We start from the raw sequence: 24,484 nt of genomic DNA on the forward strand, positions 1-24,484 counted from the left end.
TGGCGGCTGTTGCTGCCTCCTCCTGTGTGCCCAGCTCGCTGTGGCTGGTAACGCGGGCCAGGGTCCGGTTAGGAGCGGGGCAGGTGGGGCGCGCCCTTCACCAGCCGCCCATCAGGAGCAGTCAGGGCTGGGGGGGGGGGGGGCGGGGGGGCGGGGGGGGACCTTCCAGAGGGGTGCAGGGCCCCGGAGGTGGGTAAAGGCGGCTCTAGCTGTGTGTGGTGCCCCGTGTATGTACATAGTAGGGAGCTTCAGGTGTGTCTGAGGGAGGCAACTTCCAATGTATCTGGGAGCCACAGGTATAAGCAGAGGAAGGGGACTCTGGGTGAATGTCAGGGGGTTCTAGGTGTGTGTTGTGTGTTTGGGGACGCTCCAGGTGTGCCGTGGGGATTTAGGGAGCCAGGTGAGTGTTTGTGTGCAGACAGGGAGAGGTACGGTAGTGAGGAAGGGGGGCTGCAGCTCGGATTCAAGGAGTAGCTTCCATCCCACTCCCAGGTAAAGGAGCTCGAGGCTTTGGGCGGGGAGCCCTGCTCCGAATGAACATCTGGCCAGCTGTCCGAGGGACCTGCAAACAGCTGAAGCTCTGTGAGCATTGTGTGGAGGAGGACAGAGCGCACAACCGCTCGGGCTGCGTGTGGGAGCAATGTCAGCCCGAGGAGCCAGGTATGGAGTTTAGCCCTCCCCGAGGTGAGTGCCCCAGTTCCGAACCCCAGGGCCTCGGCCCCTCTCCCCACACCTCTCCCCTCACTTCCTCCCACCAGGACACTGTGTGGACCAAGCTGAGGTGATCCAGGAAGGTTGCTCTGTCTACAACCACTCCGAGTCGTGTCCAGGTAGGGGGCTCCCACTGGCCTAAGCCCAACTGGGCGGGCGGGGGGGGGGGGGCTGAGGTGTCCCCAGCCAGAGCCTGCCCTCCAGGAGAAGTTCCTCTCTCGGGGAGCGGACCATGCCTGTGAGCACCTGGGTCCAGTTTCAGTTCTGCCTTTAGCTCCCAGAGAACTCCTTCCCTCTCTGGCCTGTTTCCTCATCTGTAAACTGGCTCAGATGGAGGATACAGGACAGGTGTGTGGAGCCGGCGGCGGGGGAATTAGCTCTTCTCGTTTAAAGCACAATGAGGACTTCGGAAGTTCAGAAGCGAACAGGAGGGGGCTTTCTGGAGGAGGTAGCACGAGATGACCCTTAAAGGTCGAGATGGAGAGAGGGCACATTGGTGGAAGGAACTGCATGAACTAAGGCCTGACAGTGTGTTGGGTGGATCTGGACCTGGGACACAGGACCTGATCTGAGTCAGAAGCCCAGCAGTTGGCCAGGCCTGGGGTCTTGATGGGAGATGGGGGTTGGGAGAGCTGGGTTTTTATGGATTCCCCGTCTCTTTAGCTGCCCACCACCACCCCACCTATGAGCCGAAGACAATCACAACAGGTAGGTACTATCTAGGCCCTAGGGGAACGGGGCAGTGGCAGGACCAGAGGTGCAGGGAGAGGCAGAGCCGGGCTCAGGCACTGACAGGCTTTGTGACCTCAGACCTGTGACTACTCCCTCGAGCCTGTTTCCACGTCTGTAAAATTGTCTGGGAACCACCTTACATTGTTGCTGTGAGGATTTGGTGAAAGGGTGTGTAGCCCCTAGTTCCGTGTCTGATGGAAGGAAGGCGATACGCAATGATGGTTCCAATCCCTTCTCCCCAACACCACTTCTGAGAATCAGGGTGACCCCCTCAGGCACCTGTGCTTGGTGCTGAGGGTGTATGGCTCAGTTTGCCAATGAGATGTCCACTGTGACCACCCCCCGGTCCAGAGAGGGTCACAAAGCAGATCCCCAGCAGAACAGAGGCAAGAACCCCACCCCTGGGCCCCCGCCCCTGCCCCTTGGGACCTGGAGTTCAGCAGGCTTGGCAGGGATGGCCGAAGAGGCTCTTGGTTAATTAAAGCCAGAAACGTGATCTCGGAGGCTGAATTATTGATGGTCATCTCCCTCCAGCTCAAGCCCCAGATCAGTCTTGTGCAGCTCATTTCTTCCCTCCTCTCTCCTCTTCCCCCGGAAAGGGCTCCCTGCGCTGCCGCTGGGACCACCTTTGCCCTTCGTATTCTCAGACCTCCTAACACAAGCTACACCCTCTGGGGAGTGGACCAGCTCCCGGCGGGGCCCCTGTCCACTACCCCAGAATGATCTCCCCCCACCAGCCCTGCCCTGCCCTGGGCACCGGGCCCAGAGCCTGAAATCAAATCCCTATTGGGAGTTGATGGCTAACGTGGCACAGCTGGGAGCCACCCAGGCTCAGTCTGACAACCATGGTCCCTGTGGTGGGGCTGGGGAGGGGTTAGGGGACACTGTACGTCTGGACTATGTCCTAACTGCAAGGGGACTCTAGACAGGTCTGGCCCTCAGAACCTGGCTTCTCCCTCTCACATACATCATCTAGTCTCCATTTATCCACTCCGTGTGGTAGACAAGGGTGTGGGCCTCCCCTTCTCCCTCTGCTCCCCCGCTTTCTAAGTTAGGGTTCTGACATGGGGTCGCTCCAGGGTCTCAGAAGTCCTGAAAGGGGACCATATCATCTGTACCTGGACTTTGAGCCCCGAGATCCAAGGTCAAAAGGGACCTGGATGTCTGAGTCCTGGGTCCATCCTCATCCTCTTGGGCCGGTGTGGAGGGGAGTCTGGAAGGGAGCTCCGTTGCCATCTGGTCCGTGTGGCCAGGAGGCAGAGAGGGTGTGAAGAGCATCCAGACACAGAGCAATTTAGGAGCAGAGCCAGGGCTGCAGCCAAGGCCCTGCCCACCCCCCACCCCCACCCAACTGCCCACAGGATCCTGCCGAGGGCCCGCTGCTCCGGCCCCCAGAGTGAGGACGGGCCTCCAGGTGTGGGTGACTGGGTAGGCCTGGGGTCCTGGTCCTTGGTGGCCCGCTATGACTTCCCCCCTGCAGGGGGTCCTCCTGTCCCCGAAGCCCACAACCCCGGCTTTGACGGGGCCAGCTTCATCGGAGGCATGGTGCTGGTGCTGAGCCTGCAGGCGGTGGCCTTCTTCGTGGTGCGCTTCCTCAAGGCCAAGGACAGCACCTACCAGACGCTGTGAGTGCCCGACCAGCCCGCCAGCCAGCAGAGGCCGGCCCACTCCCCCACCCCACTCCTGCCCCTGGGGTCCCTTTAAGTGACAGTGTGCTGTCTTCCCTCGGGGCAGTGACTCCCTCCCAGTGCCCCCCACGTGAGTCACACCCCTCTCCTCCCTCCAGTTGTGGGGTTCTCTCTGCCAGGTATTGACTCAGCCTGGGCCTGCTTCTGAGAGCCCAGCTGAGCCCGCTTGTCTTTGTTCCTCATGCTGCCAGCAGGGAGGAGAACCAGTAGGTGACAGCCCAGGCGCGACTTTGGCCTGCAGCTCTGCGGCCTTGGCAGGACCTTGGCTGTGTGTGCAGTTTGGTTTTCCTCTGCGCGGGGGAGCTGCTCAGAGGCCCCCGTGTGCCGTGTGTGCTGTGGGGCGGGTCACTGCAGCCTCCCTCCAAGTGTTTGCTCTCCCAGCTGCTGCCTGCTCTCTGGGGTGGGGGCTCAGCCGGCTGCGGCAGGGCCCCCTCCGAGTGCCCTCTCTGTCTGGCCTCTGCAGAATCTGACCCCCTTCAGGCCTGGATTCCACACTGAGGGGAAGGAGGACGAAGAGGTGGCCCTCTTGGCCCCCTTGGGGGCACTGGGGATGGGAAAAACTTTGGCCGCCAATTTCTGGCCCCTGAAGGCACCGAGCAGTCTCAGTGTCAATACCTGGGCCTGGTACCTGCAGCCGAGAGCATCCGTCAGCCACCTCCTGTCTCATCTGTCATCCCTGTGGGCCCCCTCCGGTACCTGCTTGGCACTGGGGCTGTGCCCGCCTCCTCCCACCGACCTGGCCTGGGCACTGCCCCCAAATAAAGGAACTCTTTCCAGCTGTGCTCTGTGTCCGTGTCTTGGACTGTGCGTGGATCGGATGGGGGAATGCCACTATCCCTTCCTGAGTGAGAATTCAGCCTTGGACTGCTGTCACCTGTGAAAATATTTCCATCTGTTATACGTGTTTAACCCGCCCCTCCCCCGCCCCTTTACAGGTAAGAGTACAGGGACTCAGAAAGATAAGTATACTTGCTCCAGATCACACATGGGACAGGGCTGGGCTGGAATCCAGGTTTTTCTAGCTCCAGGTGAGCAGAACTTCAGAACTCCCAGGCATCTTCCAGGCTCTCTCAGCCGAGGTGGAGGCAGCCCATAACTCTCAACAGCCATTTCCTCACTCAGGCCCTCCTGGGAGGCCCCACCATGCCCTCCCTCCCCTCCCGCCATCCCTGGGCCCGGAAGTCTTCCCTGACTAATAGCATCTCCCACTGGAGGGTGCATGCTGGAAGCCAGGCATGTGGCCAAGAGTCTGATCCATAATCCCAGGACTGTCATAGGGAGCTGAGAGTTCAGCCTGTGGAACCTAACTGCTCTGTGTGGATGTTACTTAATAGCTCTGGGCCTCAGTTTCCTCGTCTGTCAAGAGGGGGAACAGCAGTATCCATCTCAGTGGGACTGGGGAAGGTTCAGAGCAGGCGCACGTGCCCCATCTGCTCCGTGCCAGCGCACCCACCCCCTCTGCCAGCGGCGCAGCCTGCAGCCAAGCCTCTGTGCCTCTTCTCCAGGGTCTCCGCTGCGGCTGGACGTCCACAGGGAGTTCTGGCTGCTCCCTGGCCTCACAGAGGGCTCACCCGCCTACCCATCACACCATCATCCACACACAGCAGTCCACGCACACTCCCACCAGTGCCCACCACCCTCTCAGACAGCCTCCCCTCCAACCTCCAGCCACTGGATCTGCCTCCTGTTACACGGCCCGTCTTCCTGCTCCAAGCCTTCGCACCTGCAGTTTCTCCTGCCTGGACCCCCCTCCCCGGCTTCTCCCTTCTCCAACCAGCACTTAAGAGCTGGCAGGGCCCTATCCGGTTTGGCTCAGTGGATAGAGCGTCGGCCTGCGGACTGAAGGGTCCCAGGTTCGATTCCGGTCAAGGGCATGTACCTTGGTTGCGGGCACATCTCCAGTAGGAGGTGTGCAGGAGGCAGCTGATCGATGTTTCTCTCTCATCGATGTTTCTAACTCTCTATCCCTTTCCCTTCCTCTCTGTAAAAAAATCAATAAAATATATATATAAAAAAAAAAAAAAGAGCTGGCAGGGATAATGCCCATTCTCTCTGGGACCAGGGAGGAAATGCCCCCGCCTCCTGCTGGCTTTCCGAGCTGTTAAGAAAATTTACTCATTGAATGTTTTCTTTTTCTAAAGTAGTAAATGCCAGTAAGGAACAAAAGGACTACAGAGGTTTATATAAAGAGTGAGAATTGCCCTGGCCAGTGTTGCTTAGTGGTTAGAGTATCGGCCCATGCAACAAAGGGTCGTGGGTTTGATTCCTGGTCAAGGGCAGGTACCGGGGTTGCAGGCTGGATCCTTGGCTGGTCTGGGCGAGTGCAGGAGGCATCCAATTGATGTCTCCCTCACATTGATGTCTCCCCACCCCTCTTCCTACCACCTCTCTTTTCCCACTCTCTCTAAAATCAATGGAAGCCCTGGCTGGTTTAGCTCAGTGGTAAGAGCATAGGCCGTGCACCAAAGGGTCTCAAGTTCGATTCCCTGTCAAGGGCAAGTACCTGGGTTGCAGATTTGAGCCCTGAACCTCCCCCCAACAGAGGCATGTGTGGGAGGCAAACAATGATGTGTCTCTCTCAGATCGAAGTTTCTCTCCCTCTTTCCTCCTCCCTCCCTTCTACTCTCTCTAAAAATCAATGGGGAAAAATATCATCAGGTGAGGATTAACAACAACAAAAAGAGTGAGCCTGCCCTGACCGGTTTGGCTCAGTAGATAGAGCGTCGGCCTTCGGACTCAAGGGTTCCAGGTTCGATTCCGGTCAAGGGGCATATGCCTTGGTTGCAGGCACATCCCCAGTCGGGGGTGTGCAGGAGGCAGCTGATTGATGTTTCTCTCTCATCGATGTTTCTGACTCTCTATCCCTCTCCCTTTCTCTCTGTAAAAAAATCAATAAAATATATTTAAAAACAAACAGAAAGAGTGAGCCTTAGCCGGTTTGGCTTAGAGAATAGAGCGTTGGCCTGCAGACTGAAGGGTCCCGGGTTCGATTCTGGTCAAGGGCGTGTACCTTGGTTGCAGGCTCCTCACTCACCGCAGGCTCCTCACTCACCTGGGCCCTGGTCTGGGGCTCATGCAGGAGGCCACCAATCGATGTGTTTCTCTCACATCGATGTTTCTCTGTCTTTCCCTCTCTCTTCCCCGCTCTCTAAAAATCAATGGAGCTGAAATCGGTTTGGCTCAGTGGATAGAGCGTCGGCCTGCGGACTGTAAGGTCCCAGGTTCGATTCCAGTCAAGGGCATGTACCTTGGTTGCAGGCACATCCCCAGTAGGGGGTGCGCAGGAGGCAGCTGGTCGATGTTTCTCTCTCATCGATGTTTCTGACTCTCTGTCCCTCTCTCTTCCTCTCTGTAAAAAATCAATAAAATATATATTTTTAAAAATCAATGGAAAAACATCCTTGGGTGAGGATTTAAAAAAAAGAAAGGAAGAATGAGAATCGCTGTCCCACTGGTCTCACTCCCCAGACGTGACCATGGTTCGCGTATGCTTCAGACCTTTTCCTGTGAATTCACAATATTTAGCTTCTTTAAATACACAGTGGGACTGTGCTGTACATATTGTTCTGCAACTTTGCCCCTTTCATTACCCATCAGATTTGCCCTATGACTTGTCCACATGGTGATAACGTATTGGCCTGCATCCTGTCCATGTCCAGTTGGGTCATTTCCACCTTGGATATTAGTACTAGTATAAACAGCCTCAGGATAAACAGGCTCACCCACAGATCTTGGCACACCGGTGGGAGAGTTTGGGGAGGACAGATTTCCAGAACTGGAACGTAGGGGTCCTCGGAGCACCCATGTCCCAGATCCATCCTGCCTGGGAATTTGGCCTCCCCTTTCCTGAAGCCCCATTGTACTTCAGCCCTCCCCACCTCCACAAGCTCTGGGTCTGGCATAGAGGAAGCCCTCAGGGAGGGTTTGATGAATGAATGAATGAATGAATGAATGAGATTCCCCTCACATCCCCTACCACTTGTGGTCCCTCTCCAGCTCAGACCTCACTCCTCACCTCTGGATCATGGCTGTTGCCTCCTTACTGCCTGGGCCGCCCATGCAATTGGCCTCTATTAGCAGCTGTTTCCTAGGCCCAGCCAGGGGCTCCCCAAGGGACCGGAGCGTGGGCACGAAGTCACTTTGCTAAGGGTCCCTCTCTGGTGGAGGGCATGGGGCTTGTGCAAAATCGCTGTGGCTCCGGGCATATAAGTGCCAGAGGGAGCACCAGTCATGTCCTGTCTCTGGGCCTCAGGTTCTCCTTGCTTATTCCTTCATTTAACCAATATTTGTTGAACACCTGCTTTGTACCAGGCCTAAAACCCAGGGCCAATAACAATGACTGTGAGCAGGGCTGTGTGAGGAGCAGAGGCGACATACAAACTGTGCCGGGGGGGGTGGACATGTGGAGTGCAGCAGCTCCAATAAGTGGTAGCAGTGGTCACGGGCACTGCTGACAGGATCGGGGAAGGTGACCTTAGGGCTGGAACCTCATGCACAGGCAGGGCTTCACAGCGGAGGCGAAGAGAAGGGCATTCCCGATGGAAGGCTCAGAATGAGCTGAGGTTCAAAGGCGGCGAGCCCCCTGTGAATGCAAAGGTCTGGAGAGAAGGCCCGGGAGCCCTGGCGATCAGGATCAGCAGTTGGACTCCATCCCGGGTGAACGGGGCAGGGACAAGGCTCATTCTCTTTGGGGCCGAGGGAGGAAATGCCCCCACCACCTGTGGGCTCCAACCTGGGTGGAGTGTCCCTGGGGACAGACAATGGGCGGAAGTCTTTCTCCATGTTCCTCCGCGCCTGGCCCCCTTATAAACCGGCCTCCTCTCTCGAGGGCACACCAGTGGAAGAGCAAGATGGGCCTCCTACGGACTCCACTGTCCCTCTTGCTCCTCTTGCTCAGGCAGCCTGTCTGCCTGAGGACGGAGGACCGCCCCGGCTGTCCAGGTAGGTCCTCGGCTTCAGCGGCCTCCCGGAGCAGGTGGGAGTTGGACCGCCTGGGCTCTGCGGATAGATGCAGAGTGCAGAGCTTCCTGGAGGCAAGCATCCCGACAGCTAGAGTCTGGGGGACAGAAAGGGGTCCGCAGAGAGGTCTGGGGGAGACATGCCCACGCCCCCTATGACCACTCTGCGCCCACCCGGCCCCGCATCTCCCTGCAGAACCCAGGGAACTGGAAGCCAGCAAAATTGTCCTCCTGCCCAGCTGTCCTGGAGCCCCAGGGAGTCCTGGGGAGAAAGGAGCTCCGGGCCCTCAAGGTGAGTGCTACCAGGGAGCGGCGGGGACCTGGGGGAGCGGGGAGGCTGGCGGGTGCACAGTAACTCTGTGCTCAGAGGCCACGATGACGAAAGGGCCAGGAACCTGCCGGATGCCGGCCTCCAGGCGGGGCACCCAGCGTCCAAAGGTCAACTCTATGAGGTGGGTGCAGAGTTTCCCCCCATTTACTGAGGGGAAAGTGAGACCCCAAGAGCATAAGGCCCTTGTCCACAATTACAGCCAGTGAAGGGTGCAGCTGGGATTGGACTTCTGGCTGCAAATCCCTGTTGTTTCGGCCCTGGGTTTGGATGGGACTTACAGCATCTCCGTCTCTGGATTTCAGGGCAACCGGGACCACCGGGCAAGATGGGCCCCAAGGGCGAGCCGGGTGAGTGTGCGGGACCCGGGCCTGCTCTTCCTTTGCTCTGTCGCTCAGCTAGAGAGGGAGAGTGCTCTGCGGGGCTGCTGCTCAGCCATTGGCTGTGACTGTCCTCCCGCAGGGGGGAAGGCTGAGAGGAGCGGGCAAGATTAAAAGGGCCTGGGCACCCTCCCCTCCCTCCGGGGGTTTGCAGGCATCCCCTCGGGGGCACTCAGACCTTAGCGCCAACACTCGGTCTTTCCGTGGGGCAGGAGATCCAGCGAACCTGCTCCGGTGCCAGGAGGGTGAGGCAGCCTTCCAGGAGCCGGGGACTTGGAACCAGGTGGTGCTGGGGTGTGGGTGGACCACCTGGCATGGGCCAGCCCCAGAGCCCCTGTCAGGGGCCCGAAGGAGCGGAGCGGGCTCCTGAGGCCCCACACTGAGCCTCTTCCGTTGCCCATGGGGCGGGGGTGGGGCATAACTGGGGGGGCGGGCCCTCAGTCCATCTCCCCTTCCCCAGGTCCCAGGAGCTGCCAGGAGCTGCTGAGCCGGGGTGCCACCTTGAGCGGCTGGTACCACCTGTGCCTACCTGAAGGCAGAGCCCTTCCTGTTTTTTGTGACATGGACACCCTGGGAGGTGGTTGGCTGGTGAGTGTCAGAGACTCACAGGCCAGGCCCAGCGGGCAATTCTGCCCCTTGGCCCCTAGGGGGAGTCAGAGCCCACTGGAGCCAAGGCATTTCTTAGAGGAATTCATTGACAGAAGTTGACTGTGCTCCCAGGGGGTCTGAAGTCAGAGAAGACTTCACAGACAAGGTGACATTTGACAGGGCCAGGAAAGCAATTCTCGGAACAGATGAGGTGCAGAAGGGCATTCTGGGTAGAAAGACAGTTCAGTGCAGGAGGGTTTGGGGACCAGGTGCGTGAGCTGAGAGCAGGTGTGAGTGGTTGGCTGAGGCCTTCTGGTGCGGGTCAAAGGCCATTCGTGGAGGGCCCTGAATGACTGACGAAGGATCATGGGGGTAACTGGAGCCACGGGAGACTTTTAAGCAGGGAATTGCCAGGTCTGGCTTATGCTTGAGAAAGATGGCAGCGGGGAAGGTGCATTGCAGTGGGGGACAAGAGTGGAGACAGGGACACAGGTTAAGAGGACGTCCGAGGCCCGGGCAGGAGAAGACAGTGGGTGGTGGCAACAACGGAAGCAGAGGCACTTGGACTGGAAGATATTGAGGAGGGAAACGCTACGGAGCCTGGGGACCGCTTGGCTTGAAGGGGAGCATCTGGGTAAGGTCAGGAGTCCAGCCTGGGCCTCTGGGGGTGACCTCTCTGGTATAATATCTTGGTTCTTACCATAGTAAATTAAAGCAAGTTATTTTGAATCTGGCTCCCAGCAGGACTGACCATCTCAGCAAACCAGGAATGATGATTCTATCGTTTCAGTCTCCCCCAGGGCTTGCACGGCTTGGGTGTGAAGTTGAGTGTCACTAACTATATTACTGGCACTAACAGTCAATAAGAGAATGTAGAGTCCGTCGATATACGCACAGGCAAAGCTCACTTGGACTCACACTTTATCAACAAGCCCCCAATCCAAAGAGTCCAGGAGAGTTTGCCTGCTCCTCCTCATCCTACGTCCAGCCTGGAGTGATGGCTAGTGTGCTAGCCTGCTCTGCCTCCCTAGGTGTTCCAGAGGCGACAGGATGGCTCTGTGGATTTCTTCCGCTCTTGGTCCTCCTACAAAGCAGGTTTTGGGAGTCAGGAGTCTGAGTTCTGGCTGGGGAATGAGAATCTGCACCAGCTGACTCTCCAGGGTAAGTTCCCAGCAGGGTCCAGGGAGCCGGAGGGGCATTCCTCTGGCATTCGGGTCTGAGGATTCCTCCCCCCTGTCCCCACCCCTAGGTACCTGGGAGCTGCGAGTGGAGCTGGAGGACTTTGACGGCAACCGCACCTTTGCCCACTATGGGTCCTTCCGCCTCCTTGGAGAGGCAGATCACTACCAGCTGGTGCTGGGCAAGTTCTTAGAGGGCACTGCAGGTGAGCGACCCTCAGGGGGGGGGGGCCTGGATTAGGGGCAAAGGGGAGGGAGGCTGGATACTTGCCCATGATGACCCAGGATAATTCCTTCTCCTCCGTGGGCCTCAGTGTCCTCCTCTGAGGAATGGCAATCAGGAGGCAAGGTGGTTCAGGAGTAAAGAATTTGGGCTTTGGAGGCAAACAGACCTGAGTTTGAATCCACCTCTGTCAGTTACTAATTTTGTGACCCTGGGCGAGTCCCTTCCACGTCAGAGCCTCGTTAGCGGCACGTAAAGTGGACCAGGAGGCAGGGAGGAAGGTGGTGGGACTCTCTGAGGCCCTGTTGCATGTTAGCATTATCTGCTTTGGAAGAGGAACCAGGGAAGGCTTTTTTTCTTCTTCTTCAGAGCAACTGTTGAGGAGAGACTTGAAAGAGGGAAGTGGTTATGAGGTGCTGCCTCAGGGGAGCCCCCTTTCCTGCCAGGCATCTGAGAAGTCCCTCCCAGCTCTCCCTGGCCGAGCTGTCAGGCTGCTGGTGGGAGCTGGGAAGAGACAGGGAGCTAGAGGGAGGCTGGGGATTCTGTGAGGGGGCAGGGCAGCGGGAGGAGCGGGTGGCTTTGGAGCCTGAAAACACCCACCTCTCAGTTGCTCTGAGGCTCCTGTGAGGTCACCTCGCCAAGGGTGCCAGGCAGGGTGCCGCCTCCAATGTGCCTCCCCTTCCCTCCCTGCCAGGGGACTCCCTGAGCTTTCACAATGGGAAGCCCTTTTCCACCTACGACGCTGACCACGACACAGCTGAGGGCAACTGCGCAGTGACTGTCCATGGCGCCTGGTGGTACGAAGCCTGCTATCATTCCAATCTCAACGGACACTATGCGATGTCCCCCTCCACTGCCCACACGTATGGCATCGACTGGGCCTCGGGCCTTGGCGTGGGCCACCCTTACCGCAGGGTTCGAATCATGCTTCGTTAGGGCATCCTGGCAACCAGCACTCTTATCTCTCCCGAACAGCTTCCGGATGCTCGGCTTCTTCTCCCCATTGCTAACTGGCTCTGCTCTCCTGTCCACATTTTAAAATAAAACCATTTTAACCCTTTCCTGGCTTCCAGTTACTGGGGGGAAACTCAAGAGGGCAGAGGAGGGACATAGGTTCCAGCTCCATTCAGGGAAGGCGTTTCTTTCCGTCAGGAAGACGGGAGGGCCAGCCTCATGAAGGAGGGAGGCTTTCATCTCCTGAGGAATGCAAGCCCAGGCCAGGGGAACACTTAGGGAAGGACTTGGGACTCACGCACTCACTGACAGTGCCCTTGGGCCCTGTGGGTCCCACAAATGGGTGGTTTTGTGGTAGAAATTGCACAGCTTTCTCACCCTCTCTGTTGCCCGTGCCTGTCCTTTCTAGGTTGTCTGTTTTCCACCCCAGCCCCGGTTGTAAACCGAGTTCTCATCCTTGGCTTCTTCTCAGTGGGTTCCACCAGGGGCTGATTTAAACTCAGGGTCAAACCAAGGGCCACAGGTAGTGAAAACGCAGTTGCTGAACTAGCATTCACCAAGCAGTTAATGTGCCAGAGCCGCATTCTAGAAAGTGGCAGAGCAATAAGTAGTTAAGCGTCTGACATCTGCAGTCTGATAGGGCGTCCAGGGATTGCATCCTGCTGGGTCACGTGACCGAGCGATCTTGGACAAGTTACTCAACCTCTCCAAGTCCCCAGTTCCTGACTTCAGAGTCCACTGAGGTGTAGGCCAGGTCGCTGCCTCACTAATTCACACCGAAAGGGTAGGGTTTCTTGGGAATTTGGAGATGGGAAGCTGCTGTGGCCCAAGGGCTGGAGTTCTGGGATTCTTCTCCAGGTGGGTAGAGAAATGCTGGGTGGGGCCTCTTCTCAGGGCCCGCGGTCACATGAAGTGGAGGTAAAAAATCAGCAGGTTGGTGTTTGGGGAAAGCAGCCTCCTGGCCAGAGGGCTCAGGTGCCAAGTCCCGCACTAGGGCTGATGGCCTCCTGGCGGGGGCGTCCTTACCTGGAGCACACCCTGAAGTCTCCGGAGACCCATTCATTGAACAGATCCCTGCCGGGCAGGGCCTGCGATTCACACCTCTCCCTCGCCCCGGCCCGCGCGCACCCACCAGCCTCTGAGCGCCTGTTGTGAGCCGTCCCGGCGGTTGGCATAGACAGCGGCACAGGCTGTTCCGGAAGTGGCGGGACTCCGAAGTTCTCTCCGGAGCGGAGGGAGGGGAGAGGCGAGTCCCGGCTGCTGGGAGCGGAGCGGCCCCAGGCCGAGGGTGGAGCTTTCCTGGTCGCCGGGAAGGGCTGGGCCCGGCCTACAAGCGAGGGCAGGAGAGAGCGACGGGGGACGCTTCCCGGCGGAGGCGGAGTGGCGGACGGGGTCCGACGGGATCGCCCACGTGACTCTGAGCCGCGGGTCGCCGGATGCCCCCGATTCCCCGGACCCAATTCCCGACTGCAGACCCGCAGGGCCTTCCACGTCGGAGCCTGGATTTCGCCCTGGACTCCAGATTCCGAGGAACGGGACCTCCGGCGGGACTTGAGATCTCCAGGTCCCGTAGGAGACTCAGGATCTCAGGATCCCTGGATCCGTCACCCCGGACTCTTGCCCTGTCCCGGGTGCCCAGGACGCGCCCGACGCCCGAGCGCCCCCGCATGGCGGGACCGTGCCCGCCGCCCGGGGCCCCGGAGTGCGCGGGCAGCTGCTGGCAGGACCCTCTGGCCGAGGCGCTGAGCCGGGGCCCGCCGACCGCGCCGCCCTCCGGCCGGGGCTGCGCTCGCAGCCGGCCGCTTAGCGTGCTCTACGTGCTGACCCGGGAGCCGCAGCCCGCGGCGGAGCGGGACGGGGCGGCCGAGGCGGAGCCGCTGCCCCTCCGCTGCCTGCGCGAGGCCTGCGCGCAGCTCGCGGGGCCGCGGCCACGGCCGCAGCTGCGCACCCTGCCCTTCGGGACGCTGGCGCTGGGCGACACCGGGGCGCTGGATTCCTTCTACAACGCGGGTGAGCGCCGGGGCCGGGGGCCGGGGCGGAGCGCGGCCGAAGGGGGCGGAGCGCGGCCGAAGGGGGCGGAGCGCGGCCGAAGGGGGCGGAGCGCGGCCGAAGGGGGCGGGGCTCGGGCTGCGGGCGGGGCCGCGAGGGGGGCGAGGTCCGGGGGCTGCCCTGTGAGCCAAAGCAGAGGGACTGGGGCGGGGACCGGGAAAGGGAAATGTGGGGGGTCTGGAGCGCGGCCAGGCTCGGGCCAGGACTTGGCGGATCAGGCCCGGCTCCGGGCTCAGGGTTGGGACCAGCAGTCTGGAGTCGGCACCGCCTGGGGAGCGGGCGGGGAGCGGGCCGGGCTGGGAGCGGGCCTTGTGCGGGGTTTTAGGAACTGGGTTGGAGAACTCCTCCCCGGGAGGATCCCGCGCGGAGTGTGTGAGGGCGGATCCTGGGAGGTGGAGCTTGGACTGGCCCGGGGGCTCCACGAGGCGGTGGGGTTCAGGGGTCCCAGCGTGCTATCGGAGGAGCGGGCTGAGAAGCAGAGAGGAAAGCGAGGGACCCAACTGACTGGGTTCTGGGCAAGGGAGCTTAGGTCAAGAGGACCCCAGAACCCCGAGTCAATGGGCGGGCTGGAGGCGGGGCTGGAGGCGGGGCAGACCGCTCGTGGGTGGGGCCAGAGGCGGCCTGTCCCTTCCACCGACCCTCACGCCCCGCCTCTGGATACTTACTTGTTTATCCAACAAGCGCCCCGGCGCCTGCGCTTGCCCCATGTCCGTAAAATCGCAGCCTAAAACATGAAGGCCGACCGCCCTGGAGGACACAAAGACACGCACAGAGTTATAGACAGACTTACAAGTCACATAGATGTCAATACACGGGTCCTCACAGACCCTGTCACACACATCCAGTCACAGTTAGCCACACACACACAAACACACACACACACACACACACACACACATGCACACACGCACACATACAGCACAGTGTTATCTACACACAATGCTGGTACCTTTCACGAAACTGGACTGTGGACCCAGGGAAGTGGACGTACGTGTTAGCCCAACTCTTGCTTCTCCAATGGCCCAGAACAGGCTCTGGGCTGGTGCACAGCCTCCTCTCCTCTGTGTAAGAACCAAAAGGACCCTAAAAAGGGGAAACGGAGGCCAGGAGCAAAACTGGATCCTGCTGGAATCACACGGGAAGGCAGGCTGACAGGATGGAGCCCCAGCCTCCTTCCCCACCCAGCTGGGTCCAGGGCTCAGGGCCCCCACCTGTGTGCTCACAGACGTGGTGGTGCTGGAGGTGAGCAGCTCCCTGGCACAGCCTTCCCTGTTCTACCATCTTGGGGTACGCGAGAGCTTCAGCATGACCAACAACGTGCTTCTCTGCTCCCAGGAAGACATCCCGGACCTGCAGGCCCTGCGGGTAGGTGGCCAGGTGGCTGATGGGGGCAGGCACAGCGCGGGGGGAGGGCCGACCCAGAACCTCAGTATTTGTCTGTTCCCTGCAGGAGGACATTTTTCAGAAGAACTCAGTGAGCAGAATCCACCCCTCACTCCAATGTGCCCTTTGACTTCCATTATGACCTCTGACCCCCCACTACCTTTCCTGGCCTCCTCAGTCACCTAATCTCCCTCAATATCTGTGTGACTCTCTGCTCCCTATTGCCTTCCTTCCTGCAGTGTGTCCCTTTCCTGCTATTCCAGTTCCCACTGGTGCTGACCTCTGACCCCCTCACTGCCCCTCTCTCACCTGGTGCTGACCTCTGATCTCTACTGATTCCTGCCTCCCTCCCACTAGGATTGTGTTGGCAGCTACACGCTGATCCCCTATGTGGTGACAGCCACTGGTCGAGTGCTGTGTGGTGATGTAGGCCTCCTGAGGGGCCTGGCTGATGGGCTAGTCCAGCCCGGGGTGGGCACTGAGGCCCTGCTCACACCACTGGTGGGCCGATTTGCCCGCCTGCTGGAGGCCACGCCCACGGACTCTTGGTAAGGGGGGCCCAGAGAAGGTGCACCAGGAGGCTGGAGAGGGAACAGTGACCTGGACAGGCCCCGCCATTCCCTCTCCCTCCCTCCCTCCCTCTCCTGCTTCGGGCATCAGCGGCTATTTCCGGGAGACCATTCGGCAGGACATCCGGCAGGCCCGGGAGCGGTTCAGCGGGCAGCAGCTGCGGGAGGAGCTGGCTCGCCTGCAGCGGAGACTGGACAGCGTGGAGCTGCTGAGCCCTGACATCATCATGAACCTGCTGCTTTCCTACCGAGACGTGCAGGTGTGCTGAGAGGCAGTCGGGGCATAGCATTCGGCGGCAGACAAACCCGAGTTCATCCTGGCTGTGCCGCTCAAATGACCTGATGGCTCCGAGCCTCAGCTTGTAATGCAGATGATCGTGCCACTGTCTCCTGTGGCAGTTGTGAGGTTGGGGCACACGGTGGGTTCTCCGTGTAAGGGGTGCTGTCTGCACTACCTGCCAGGCCTGAGGGAGGCATGCAGGGGATGGTGGGTGGGAAGGTGGGGTGTCAGGAGTGGGAGGGGACCCCCAGCTCAAGGTTTTCCTCAGGGTCTGGGGCCGATGGGAGGCCAGTTAGTCAGTGTGTGCTGTTCCCTCCTGCAGGACTACTCAGCCATCATTGAGCTGGTGGAGACGCTGCAGGCCTTGCCCACCTGTGACGTGGCTGAGCAGCACAACGTCTGTTTCCACTATACATTCGCCCTCAACCGGTGAGTGGCAGAGCAGCGCTCGGTCATAGCCACATGGGAACAGGGGTCCCTGCGCTATGAGGTCATTGCTGTCTTAGATCGGTGCTGTTCGAGGAATTTGCTGACTAGGGTCACGCTGATGTCAGATGGTCCTGTTGTTCCATTACTGCTGCCCAGGGGGAGGGGAGGTGGTGCCCTTGCAGAGGTCACAGCTGTCCAAGGTCACCCTCTTCAGAGTCACTGCAGCTAGAAATCACTTCCATTTGGGATCACTTCTTCTAGAAAAGTCAGTGCTGACCAAAGTCACTGCCATTCTGTATTCATTACTGTCAGCTCCCTGGAAGGGTCCCTGCTGTTCAGCATCTGGGGGCCCCCAGATCGAGTGGGACAGGGCCATCAGGCAGGTCCCCAGCGCATCTTTCCCCTCCCCTAGGAGGAACAGGCCTGGGGACCGGGAGAAGGCATTAGCTGTGCTGCTGCCCCTGGTACAGAGGGAGGGCCCTGTGGCGCCCGACCTGTACTGCATGTGTGGCCGTGTCTACAAGGACATGTTCTTCAGCTCTGGCTTTCAGGATGCTGGGCACCGAGAGCAGGCCTATCACTGGTAAGGGGGCACAAGCAAGTGGACAGTGGGCTGCGGGCGGAGCTGTGGGCATCAGTCCAGCCCTGCATGCCTCTGCCCAACTCCCAGGTATCGGAAGGCTTTTGATGTGGAGCCCAGCCTTCACTCGGGCATCAATGCTGCCGTGCTCCTCATTGCTGCTGGGCAGCGCTTTGAGGACTCCGACGAGCTCCGGCTCATTGGTGAGCCCCCATTCTGCACCCCTGGCCTCCCAACAGGGGCTCAGGTCAGGGAGAGAGAACACTGGGCTGGAGCTAGGACTGAGTTCATCCCCGTTTGGATCTAGTCTGCCTGAATCTACACCTGGGTCCTCAGACCTGTCCTGGGCCCTCATGAGCCCTTAAGCCTGTGACTCTTTGTTCCTAAGCTCACATGTGTATTCCTTCCACATGCACTTGTTCCCAAACCCTCACCTGTGTCTGAGCTCCTACTCCCACCTGAGGTTGTGCCACACCTACATTTGCACCCACACCTGTGCTCCTGCCCACGTGAATGTTGTGGCCCACACTTGGGCTCCGCCCACAACTGCCACCACACTCACTAGAGCCTGTCTCCTCACTCCCAGGTATGAAGCTGGGCTGCCTGCTGGCCCGGAAAGGCTGTGTGGAGAAGATGCAATATTACTGGGATGTAGGCTTCTACTTGGGAGCCCAGATCCTTGCTAATGACCCCATCCAGGTGGCACTGGCTGCAGAACAGCTGTACAAACTCAATGCCCCCATATGGTAAGTGGCCTCCTCTTCAGTCTTGTGCTCTCGGCTCCTGCATCCGTGTCCTCTGGCCTGAGCCGTGAGCCAATGACCTGGTCCCTTCCAAACCAGTGCCCATGACACCTAATGCCCCCATTCAGTCCACTCTCCCTGGCAGTGCTAGCTGGTGCCTGGCTGAGTTGAGGACAACGCTGTGCCCGCAGGTACCTGGTGTCCATGATGGAAACCTTCCTGCTGTACCAGCACTTCAGACCCACCCCGGAGCCCCTGGGAGGACCCCCACGCCGTGCCCACTTCTGGCTCCACTTCTTACTACAGTCCTGCCAGCTGCTCAAAGCAGACAGTCCCCAAGGGGACCAGTGCTTGGTGAGGCCTGTGGGGTTAGGGGACCTGCGGGAGGGGTCGGACCCTTCTGACCTACGCCCCCCCCCCCCCCCACACACACACCCTCTTGTCACCTGCAGGTTCTTGTCCTGGAGATGAACCAAGTGCTGCTGCCTGCGAAGCTGGAGGTTCAGGGCGGGAACCCCGTGAGCACAGTGACCCTGAGCCTGCTGGAGCCTGAGACCCAGGTGAAGCCACCACTGAGTCCCCCCACTCAGCACTACGCATATCTTCTGAGCCTTTCTTCCATCCCCAGGCCCCTCTTACTCCCTGGCGCCCTCCTCCGACTCCCTTTCTTCTCACAGGACGGTCCCTCCAGCTGGACCTTCTCCAGCTCCTCCATCAGCGGTGTCAGGTGAGGGCAAGGCCTGGGGCAGCCGGGCCGGGCGCGCTGCTAGCTGGCCTGGCGCTCACCTGTGTTCTTCATCCCTTCCCAGCGCCTCCAAGAGGGACGAGCGCTGCTGCTTCCTCTACGCGCTTGCCCCGGCTCAGGACGTCCAGCTGTGCTTCCCCAGCGCGGGGCTCTGCCAGTGGTGCGCAGCCTCTGGGGTCGGGCCGGGCGCTGTGAGGGCTGGGGTGTCGGGGGAGGGAAAGGAAGGGATGTGTCCACTAGGTGCTCTCGGCACAGGAGGGGACACTTTGCGCCCAAGGTACCCCTCCGGCCAGTCTGACCTCCCGCCCTCAGGTTCTGCGGCCTGATCCAGTCCTTGGTGACGAATCCGGATTCCAGGGCGCCCGAGGAGGAGGCAGAGGGTGTGTGGGAGGTGCTGGAGGTGAGGAAGGCGGCCTGGAAGCTCAGGGAGGGAAAAGGGCTGAGAGCCCTGCTGAGCCCCCCCTCTCACCCGCCCCGCAGTTTGATTACGAGTACACGGAGACCGGGGAGAGGCTGGTGCTCGGCAAGGGCACCTACGGGGTGGTGTACGCGGGCCGCGACCGGCACACGCGGGTACGCATCGCCATCAAGGAGATCCCAGAACGGGACAGCAGGTGTGGTGCGCGGGGCGTGCGAGCCTGGGTGGGACCAGGAATTGAGAGGATCACGTGGGCGGGGCAGTAAGGGGGCGCTGATGCCCTATTGGTCGGGCCCAAGTGGGCGGGCTCTTGGACGAGAGAGTTGGAGCCCCAGGGGCCCAGGCCTGCAGTCAGAAAGGCCGGGACCAGGAGGGTCGGGGTCGGGTCCGGAGGGGCCTACCGGCTGGGTGGGGAGGCGGGGAAAGTCGGGGAGGGGGTTGTGGGCGGAGCAGAACCTGGGGACGTGGCCTGGCTGGTGCAGGAGTTGGCTAGGCGTCTCTGCCCAAATCTGGCCTGTTCCTCTCCCCCCACCTGCTCCCAGGTACTCGCAGCCCCTACATGAAGAGATAGCGCTGCACAAACGCCTGCGCCACAAGAACATCGTGCGCTACCTGGGCTCAGCCAGCCAGGGCGGCTACCTCAAGATCTTCATGGAGGAAGTGCCTGGAGGTACCTGTCCTTCTGCGATGGGAATGGAACTGGAGGTGTGGGGCGTGGGGATGGGGCCAGACAGGGGTGGAGAACCCTTAGGGGAAATGAACCATAGCGTGTGTGGGGGTGGTGATGCCCAGAATTAGCTGATGCTATGCAGCTGGGCCATGGTATGGGTGTGTCTGGGCAGAGAGCTGTGGGCGGGAGAGAGGGTGGCAATGATGACCTTGGACTGCACCTGCCCAGGCAGCCTGTCCTCCTTGCTGCGGTCAGTGTGGGGACCCCTGCAGGACAACGAGAGCACCATCAGTTTCTACACCCGCCAGATCCTGCAGGGACTCAGCTACCTGCATGACAACCGCATTGTGCATCGTGACATCAAGGTAAGCCCTGTAGCTGGCCCACCCCGGCTTGCTGGGGGGGGGGGGGGGGGGGCGGTGAGGAGGAAGAGATATGCCCCAGACAGAGGCTGGCAGTTTAGACTTAGCTGGCAGATCCTTTGCAAAGGGTGGGAAATTCATCAAGAAGGTGCCCTAGAGGAGACCAGATCTGAAGCCAAACCAGGTGCCAGCTCCCAGAGGGCCATAGTGGGATGGGAGGGGGAGGAGGTTGATAGAGGCAGGGTCAGACTGTGATTCCCAGGAGACGGGATCCTGGGGTAGGGTCCAGTTCTGGTGTCAGCATCCCAGCTTAATGTCCACTGAGCAAAGTGTCCACTCTACTCAGGGGGACAATGTGCTGATCAACACTTTCAGTGGGCTACTCAAGATTTCTGACTTTGGCACCTCCAAGCGGCTGGCAGGCATCACACCCTGCACTGAGACCTTCACAGGTAGCAGGTGTGGGGGGTGGGGGGTGGGAATGCTGACCTGGGGCAGAACTCTTGGGGCCTTCCCGGCAAGGTGCTTCTCCTGGGCATGGAGTAGACTTAATGGCGGTAGCACCCAGGGCAGGCGACTGAGCCGGGGGTGAGGTGATGGAATCTAGAACTGGAGCTTGGATAGCTGAGGACATTGAGTTTAGTGCCTGAAATGGAACCCAGAAGTGTCGATGCGGACCAAAGTTGGTGGTAAATTCAGAGTAGATGATGGAATCCAGGTTATATGATGGAACCCACTGCAAGCGATGGAATCCATGGATGGGCTGGACCCTAAGATGAGTGAGGAAACTCAGAGAGATGTTGGACAACAGGATAGGTGATGGGAACTGTTTTGGATGACAGAGCTCAGGGTGGGTACAGGCGGCCAAAGGATGAGAGAGCCCCCGCTGCTCCCACAGCGATAAAGCCTCGCTGAGCATTATTACCTCCGCTCCTGCCCCAGGGACCCTGCAGTACATGGCCCCAGAAATCATTGACCAGGGCCCCCGAGGGTACGGGAAAGCGGCCGACATCTGGTCGCTGGGCTGCACCGTCATCGAGATGGCCACAGGGCACCCACCCTTCCACGAGCTGGGGAGCCCGCAGGCCGCCATGTTCCAGGTGAGATCCGCAGGCCCTGGACCGGGAGGCGGGGTGGGCACAGACTGTGCCTTGCTCACCTCTAAGCTTAATTCCTGTTTACCCTCCCAGGTGGGCATGTACAAGGTACACCCGCCAATGCCCAGTTCCCTGTCAGCCGAGGCTCAAGCCTTCCTCCTACGAACTTTTGAGCCAGACCCCCGTCTCCGTGCCAGTGCTCAAGCACTGCTGGGGGACCCCTTCCTGCAGCCCGGGAAGAGGAGCCGAAGCCCGGGCTCCCCCCAGCACGCTCCACGGCCCCCAGGTACTGCGTGGGTGCCCACTGGAGCGAGGGCGGAGAGCTGTGGCGCGGAGGGCTGAAGAGGGGCCCAGGCTGACAGCCTTGTCCCTCCCTCAGATGCCCCTTCAGCCAGCCCTCCTCCTTCAGCTGACTCCACCCAGTCCCAGACATTCCCACGCCCTCAGGCACCCTCTCAACACCCGCCTAGTCCCCCGAAGCGCTGCCTCAGCTATGGGGACACCAGCCAGCTCCGGTGAGAGCCCAGGGTCCTGGGGCGGGTTCACTTGATCTGGTTTTATCCTTGTACTCCCTCCAGAATAAGCCCTCTCTCTAAGGACCCGGGCACCGTGACCACTTGCAAGGATGGCACTTGGTGCCTACCTCCCAATTGCTCTTGTATTTAGTTAGGGTGCCTCCTTGGTGCCAGGTTTCTCTTTTATCCCTGTGAGATAGGCCTGGGAGTCAAAGCCAGAGCCAGGATCCAAACCCTGGGGCGGAGGTAGCTGGACGGTCTTGCCGCCCGCCCTCCATTGGCCGCTCCCCATTGCACCCAGGGTGCCTGAGGAGCCCGGAGCGGAAGATCCCGCGTCCCCCGAGGAGAGCTCGGGGTTGAGCCTGCTGCATCAGGAGAGCAAGCGCCGGGCCATGCTGGCCGAGGTGCTGAAGCAGGAGCTGCCCGAGCTGGCGGAGAATCTGTGGCTGGAGCAGGAACAGGTGGGCGGCCCGCCCCAGCGCCCCCTGGTGGTAGAGCACAGGCAGGACTCCTGCTAATGGCCTTGCCCAACCCCAGCCCCTTACCAGCATCTCTCTTGGCTCAAGTGGGAATACCTTCCTTCTCAGGACCCCCGTCTGAGCCGGAATCTTGTGGAACAGCTACTGCACTGCCTCGGGGCGCACATCCACACGCCCAACCGCCGGCAGCTGGCCCAGGAGCTGCGGGCGCTGCAAGGGCAGCTGCGCGCCCAGGGCCTGGAGCCGGCACTTCTGCACGGACCACTCTTTGCCTTCCCCGATGCGGTAAATGAGTTTTCTCAGTTAGGGCTGCCCAAGAAGAGCTAATGAACTCCTGTGCAAGGACTTGATGTTGAACGATTCCATGTCTTCTCTGCGAAGATAGAGCCATTAGGGAAGGGACATCTGCACAGTCCTGGCTTCCCAGCCCCTCCCTTGGCTTCAAGCCCGTTCACCCCACTTGCTTCAGGCAGACTTTCTAGGCCTTTCCAACTCCAGCCCCACCTCTCTTTGAGGCTTAGCAGTCTCAGCGGCGCCATCCTCCCTCCCAGGTGAAGCAGATTCTCCGCAGGCGCCAGATCCGCCCACACTGGATGTTCGTGCTGGACTCGCTGCTCAGCCGTGCTGTCCGGGTAGCCCTAGCGGTGCTGAGCCCAGGTAGGCCGGGAGCAGAGATGGCCTGCCTGTGGGTGAGGGCGTGGCCCTTGGAGGCGTGGGGGACCCAAATGGAGCCGGCAGGGAGTGTGATCCCCAGGCCTGACCGAGGCCAGGAAGGAGCGGGTGGGGGCGGGACCAAACGGACACCTCCCAGACTGACACCACCTGGCCAGTGCACAGCTCCCCACGCCCTCTGCGCCCTCTGCCCGTGTGTGAGGGTCCCAAATGCCCGGCCTAAGCTCACCTCACTGTGACCGGCAGGAGTGGAGAAGGATGCAGTCCCACAGAGGTCAGAGGAGTCCAGTAAAGAGGAGTCCCAGCCCAAGCAGCAGGACACCCCAGTCCAGCCAAGCCTGCTCCCAGGGGACCCCGAGCAGAGCCCCCCACCTCTGATGGTGCAGCTGGGCCTCTTGCGAGCAGAGACTGATAGGTAAGCCCCCTGCCACCCATCCATAGCCTCTGTGTGAGCATCACCCCCACTCTACCCTCCCTTCTACTGGCCTTCTGCCATCCAACAGGCTCCGAGGTGTCCTGGCTGAGAAGGAATGGGAGTGCCAGGCTCTGATGCAACAAGCTCTACAGCGGCTGAATGAGGAGGCCGGGACCTGTTCCCTGGCCTCAGCGCCCCCAGGTGAGCGGGAGGCACTGATGGTGGTGGGAGACAGCTTCTGGCAGGAGCACCCCTGGATTCACCTGATTTCTCCTTGACAGCTGCTCGAACAGTGGACCAGGGCCTGGTGCAGTGGCTACAGGAACTGAACGTGGATCCAGGCACCATCCAGACAGTGAGGGAGGGGGTGCTGGCTACCCATGACCTCTACCAACCAAAACTCCACCTCTGCCCCTTTCAGCTCTTCTCACTTTTCCCCTCTGATACAGAGAATCTCAACATTAGAGGAACAATTAGGATTCCCCTCCCATTGTAAAGATGAGAAAACTGAGGCCCGGAAAGGGGTGGGATCTGCCCTAGCATGCTGGTAGTAAAACAGAACTAGACCCTGATCCTCTGGACACATCTTTCTCTGATTCTAATCTCTCCCTGTTTCTGTGTGGGCATCTTTGTCCACAACCAGCTGCTGAACCACAGCTTCACCCTCCATGCCCTACTGACCTGTGCCACTAAAGACGACCTCACCTACACCCGCATCAGGTATGTCCTGCGCCTCCCGGGTGACCCATGTATATGGGATCATGCTGGTCAGATCCTGACCCTCCCCCCCCCCCCCCCCCCTGCAACAGGCCTGCCTGGTTTCCTCTCTGGAAACCACAGGGACACCAGGCTCCCTTGGGGACCGAGGGGCATTAGGCAGACAGTGGGTACCAGAGAGAGCCCAGGGTCTTCTGGCTGAGCCACGTGGAACTTGCTCCCCCAGGGGAGGGATGGTGTGCCGCATCTGGAGAGCCATCCTGGCGCAGCGAGCAGGATCCACGGCCGTTACCTCTGGCCCCCAGGAGGCTGAATGAGGGCATCGGGGGCAAGAGGCCAGACCCAAGGATCGGTGAATGGAGAAGATGTGCGCAAGTTCTGACACACCCACCCCAGGGCCCAGGGGCAACTGGAAGGGCCAGGTGGGAGGGCAGTCCAACCACGGAGATGCCCCAGCTCACTGACAAAGACTATTAAACAGAACCCTTTTGTACCTCTGGGCTTTGGCAACTTCTGAGGTGTGCGGGGTTCCTGGGACCAGCTCGCTCAGGTCTTTCTGTCTGACTCTCAAGTGCCTTCACCTGGCCCCCTACACTTCCCTCACTCGTTCCTGTCCTCAGC

The 24,484-nt window shown here is 60.1% G+C and overlaps 3 protein-coding genes across 4 annotated transcripts; all 3 read left to right on the forward strand.

Moving 5' to 3' along the window:
- The first annotated feature begins 272 nt into the window (after positions 1 to 272).
- CD164L2 (CD164 molecule like 2) lies at positions 273 to 3,866 on the forward strand. Its single transcript, XM_079777803.1, has 5 exons — positions 273 to 660; positions 759 to 830; positions 1,375 to 1,419; positions 2,924 to 3,068; positions 3,595 to 3,866. The coding sequence occupies exons 1-5, from the start codon at positions 534 to 536 to the stop codon at positions 3,599 to 3,601; spliced, it is 396 nt and encodes a 131-aa protein (XP_079633929.1). The 5' UTR covers positions 273 to 533; the 3' UTR covers positions 3,602 to 3,866.
- A 3,789-nt stretch (positions 3,867 to 7,655) lies between these two features.
- Positions 7,656 to 11,846, forward strand: FCN3 (ficolin 3). 2 transcript variants are annotated; one of them, XM_079777637.1, is made up of 8 exons: positions 7,656 to 8,072; positions 8,286 to 8,381; positions 8,723 to 8,767; positions 9,010 to 9,080; positions 9,239 to 9,385; positions 10,417 to 10,546; positions 10,635 to 10,769; positions 11,481 to 11,846. In XM_079777637.1, exons 1-8 carry the CDS (start codon positions 7,892 to 7,894, stop codon positions 11,720 to 11,722), a joined length of 1,047 nt encoding a protein of 348 aa, XP_079633763.1. In that variant the 5' UTR covers positions 7,656 to 7,891; the 3' UTR covers positions 11,723 to 11,846. The 2 variants fall into 2 exon arrangements, with proteins under 2 accessions (XP_079633763.1, XP_079633764.1); XM_079777638.1 differs by having other exon boundaries at positions 9,010 to 9,042; positions 9,258 to 9,385.
- Positions 11,847 to 12,474: 628 nt separating this feature from the next.
- On the forward strand, positions 12,475 to 24,349 carry MAP3K6 (mitogen-activated protein kinase kinase kinase 6). Its single transcript, XM_079777635.1, has 29 exons — positions 12,475 to 13,750; positions 15,015 to 15,154; positions 15,240 to 15,263; positions 15,530 to 15,720; positions 15,833 to 16,001; positions 16,344 to 16,450; positions 16,863 to 17,033; positions 17,121 to 17,233; positions 17,617 to 17,776; positions 17,965 to 18,127; positions 18,226 to 18,333; positions 18,451 to 18,500; positions 18,583 to 18,678; positions 18,831 to 18,918; positions 18,999 to 19,132; positions 19,479 to 19,606; positions 19,835 to 19,971; positions 20,315 to 20,420; positions 20,911 to 21,068; positions 21,159 to 21,351; positions 21,445 to 21,580; positions 21,882 to 22,041; positions 22,168 to 22,344; positions 22,611 to 22,716; positions 22,978 to 23,146; positions 23,235 to 23,347; positions 23,428 to 23,501; positions 23,790 to 23,866; positions 24,090 to 24,349. The coding sequence occupies exons 1-29, from the start codon at positions 13,177 to 13,179 to the stop codon at positions 24,178 to 24,180; spliced, it is 4,113 nt and encodes a 1,370-aa protein (XP_079633761.1). The 5' UTR covers positions 12,475 to 13,176; the 3' UTR covers positions 24,181 to 24,349.
- Positions 24,350 to 24,484: the final 135 nt, after the last annotated feature.

The sequence above is a fragment of the Cnephaeus nilssonii genome (assembly GCF_951640355.1).
Source record: "Cnephaeus nilssonii genome assembly, chromosome: 7".
In the NCBI taxonomy this organism is placed as follows: domain Eukaryota; kingdom Metazoa; phylum Chordata; class Mammalia; order Chiroptera; family Vespertilionidae; genus Cnephaeus; species Cnephaeus nilssonii.

Bases quoted from the DNA above. Each gene is read 5' to 3' on its own strand.
- CD164L2 (XM_079777803.1), top strand. From the start codon at position 534: ATGAACATCTGGCCAGCTGTCCGAGGGACCTGCAAACAGCTGAAGCTC. The intron at 661-758 runs GTATGGAGTTTA...TCCTCCCACCAG, and splicing joins ATGTCAGCCCGAGGAGCCAG to GACACTGTGTGGACCAAGCT. The intron at 1,420-2,923 runs GTAGGTACTATC...TCCCCCCTGCAG, and splicing joins GCCGAAGACAATCACAACAG to GGGGTCCTCCTGTCCCCGAA.
- FCN3 (XM_079777637.1), top strand. From the start codon at position 7,892: ATGGGCGGAAGTCTTTCTCCATGTTCCTCCGCGCCTGGCCCCCTTATA. The intron at 10,547-10,634 runs GTAAGTTCCCAG...CCCCACCCCTAG, and splicing joins GCACCAGCTGACTCTCCAGG to GTACCTGGGAGCTGCGAGTG. The intron at 10,770-11,480 runs GTGAGCGACCCT...CCTCCCTGCCAG, and splicing joins GTTCTTAGAGGGCACTGCAG to GGGACTCCCTGAGCTTTCAC.
- MAP3K6 (XM_079777635.1), top strand. From the start codon at position 13,177: ATGCCCCCGATTCCCCGGACCCAATTCCCGACTGCAGACCCGCAGGGC. The intron at 16,002-16,343 runs GTGTGCTGAGAG...TCCCTCCTGCAG, and splicing joins TTTCCTACCGAGACGTGCAG to GACTACTCAGCCATCATTGA. The intron at 17,034-17,120 runs GTAAGGGGGCAC...CCCAACTCCCAG, and splicing joins CGAGAGCAGGCCTATCACTG to GTATCGGAAGGCTTTTGATG.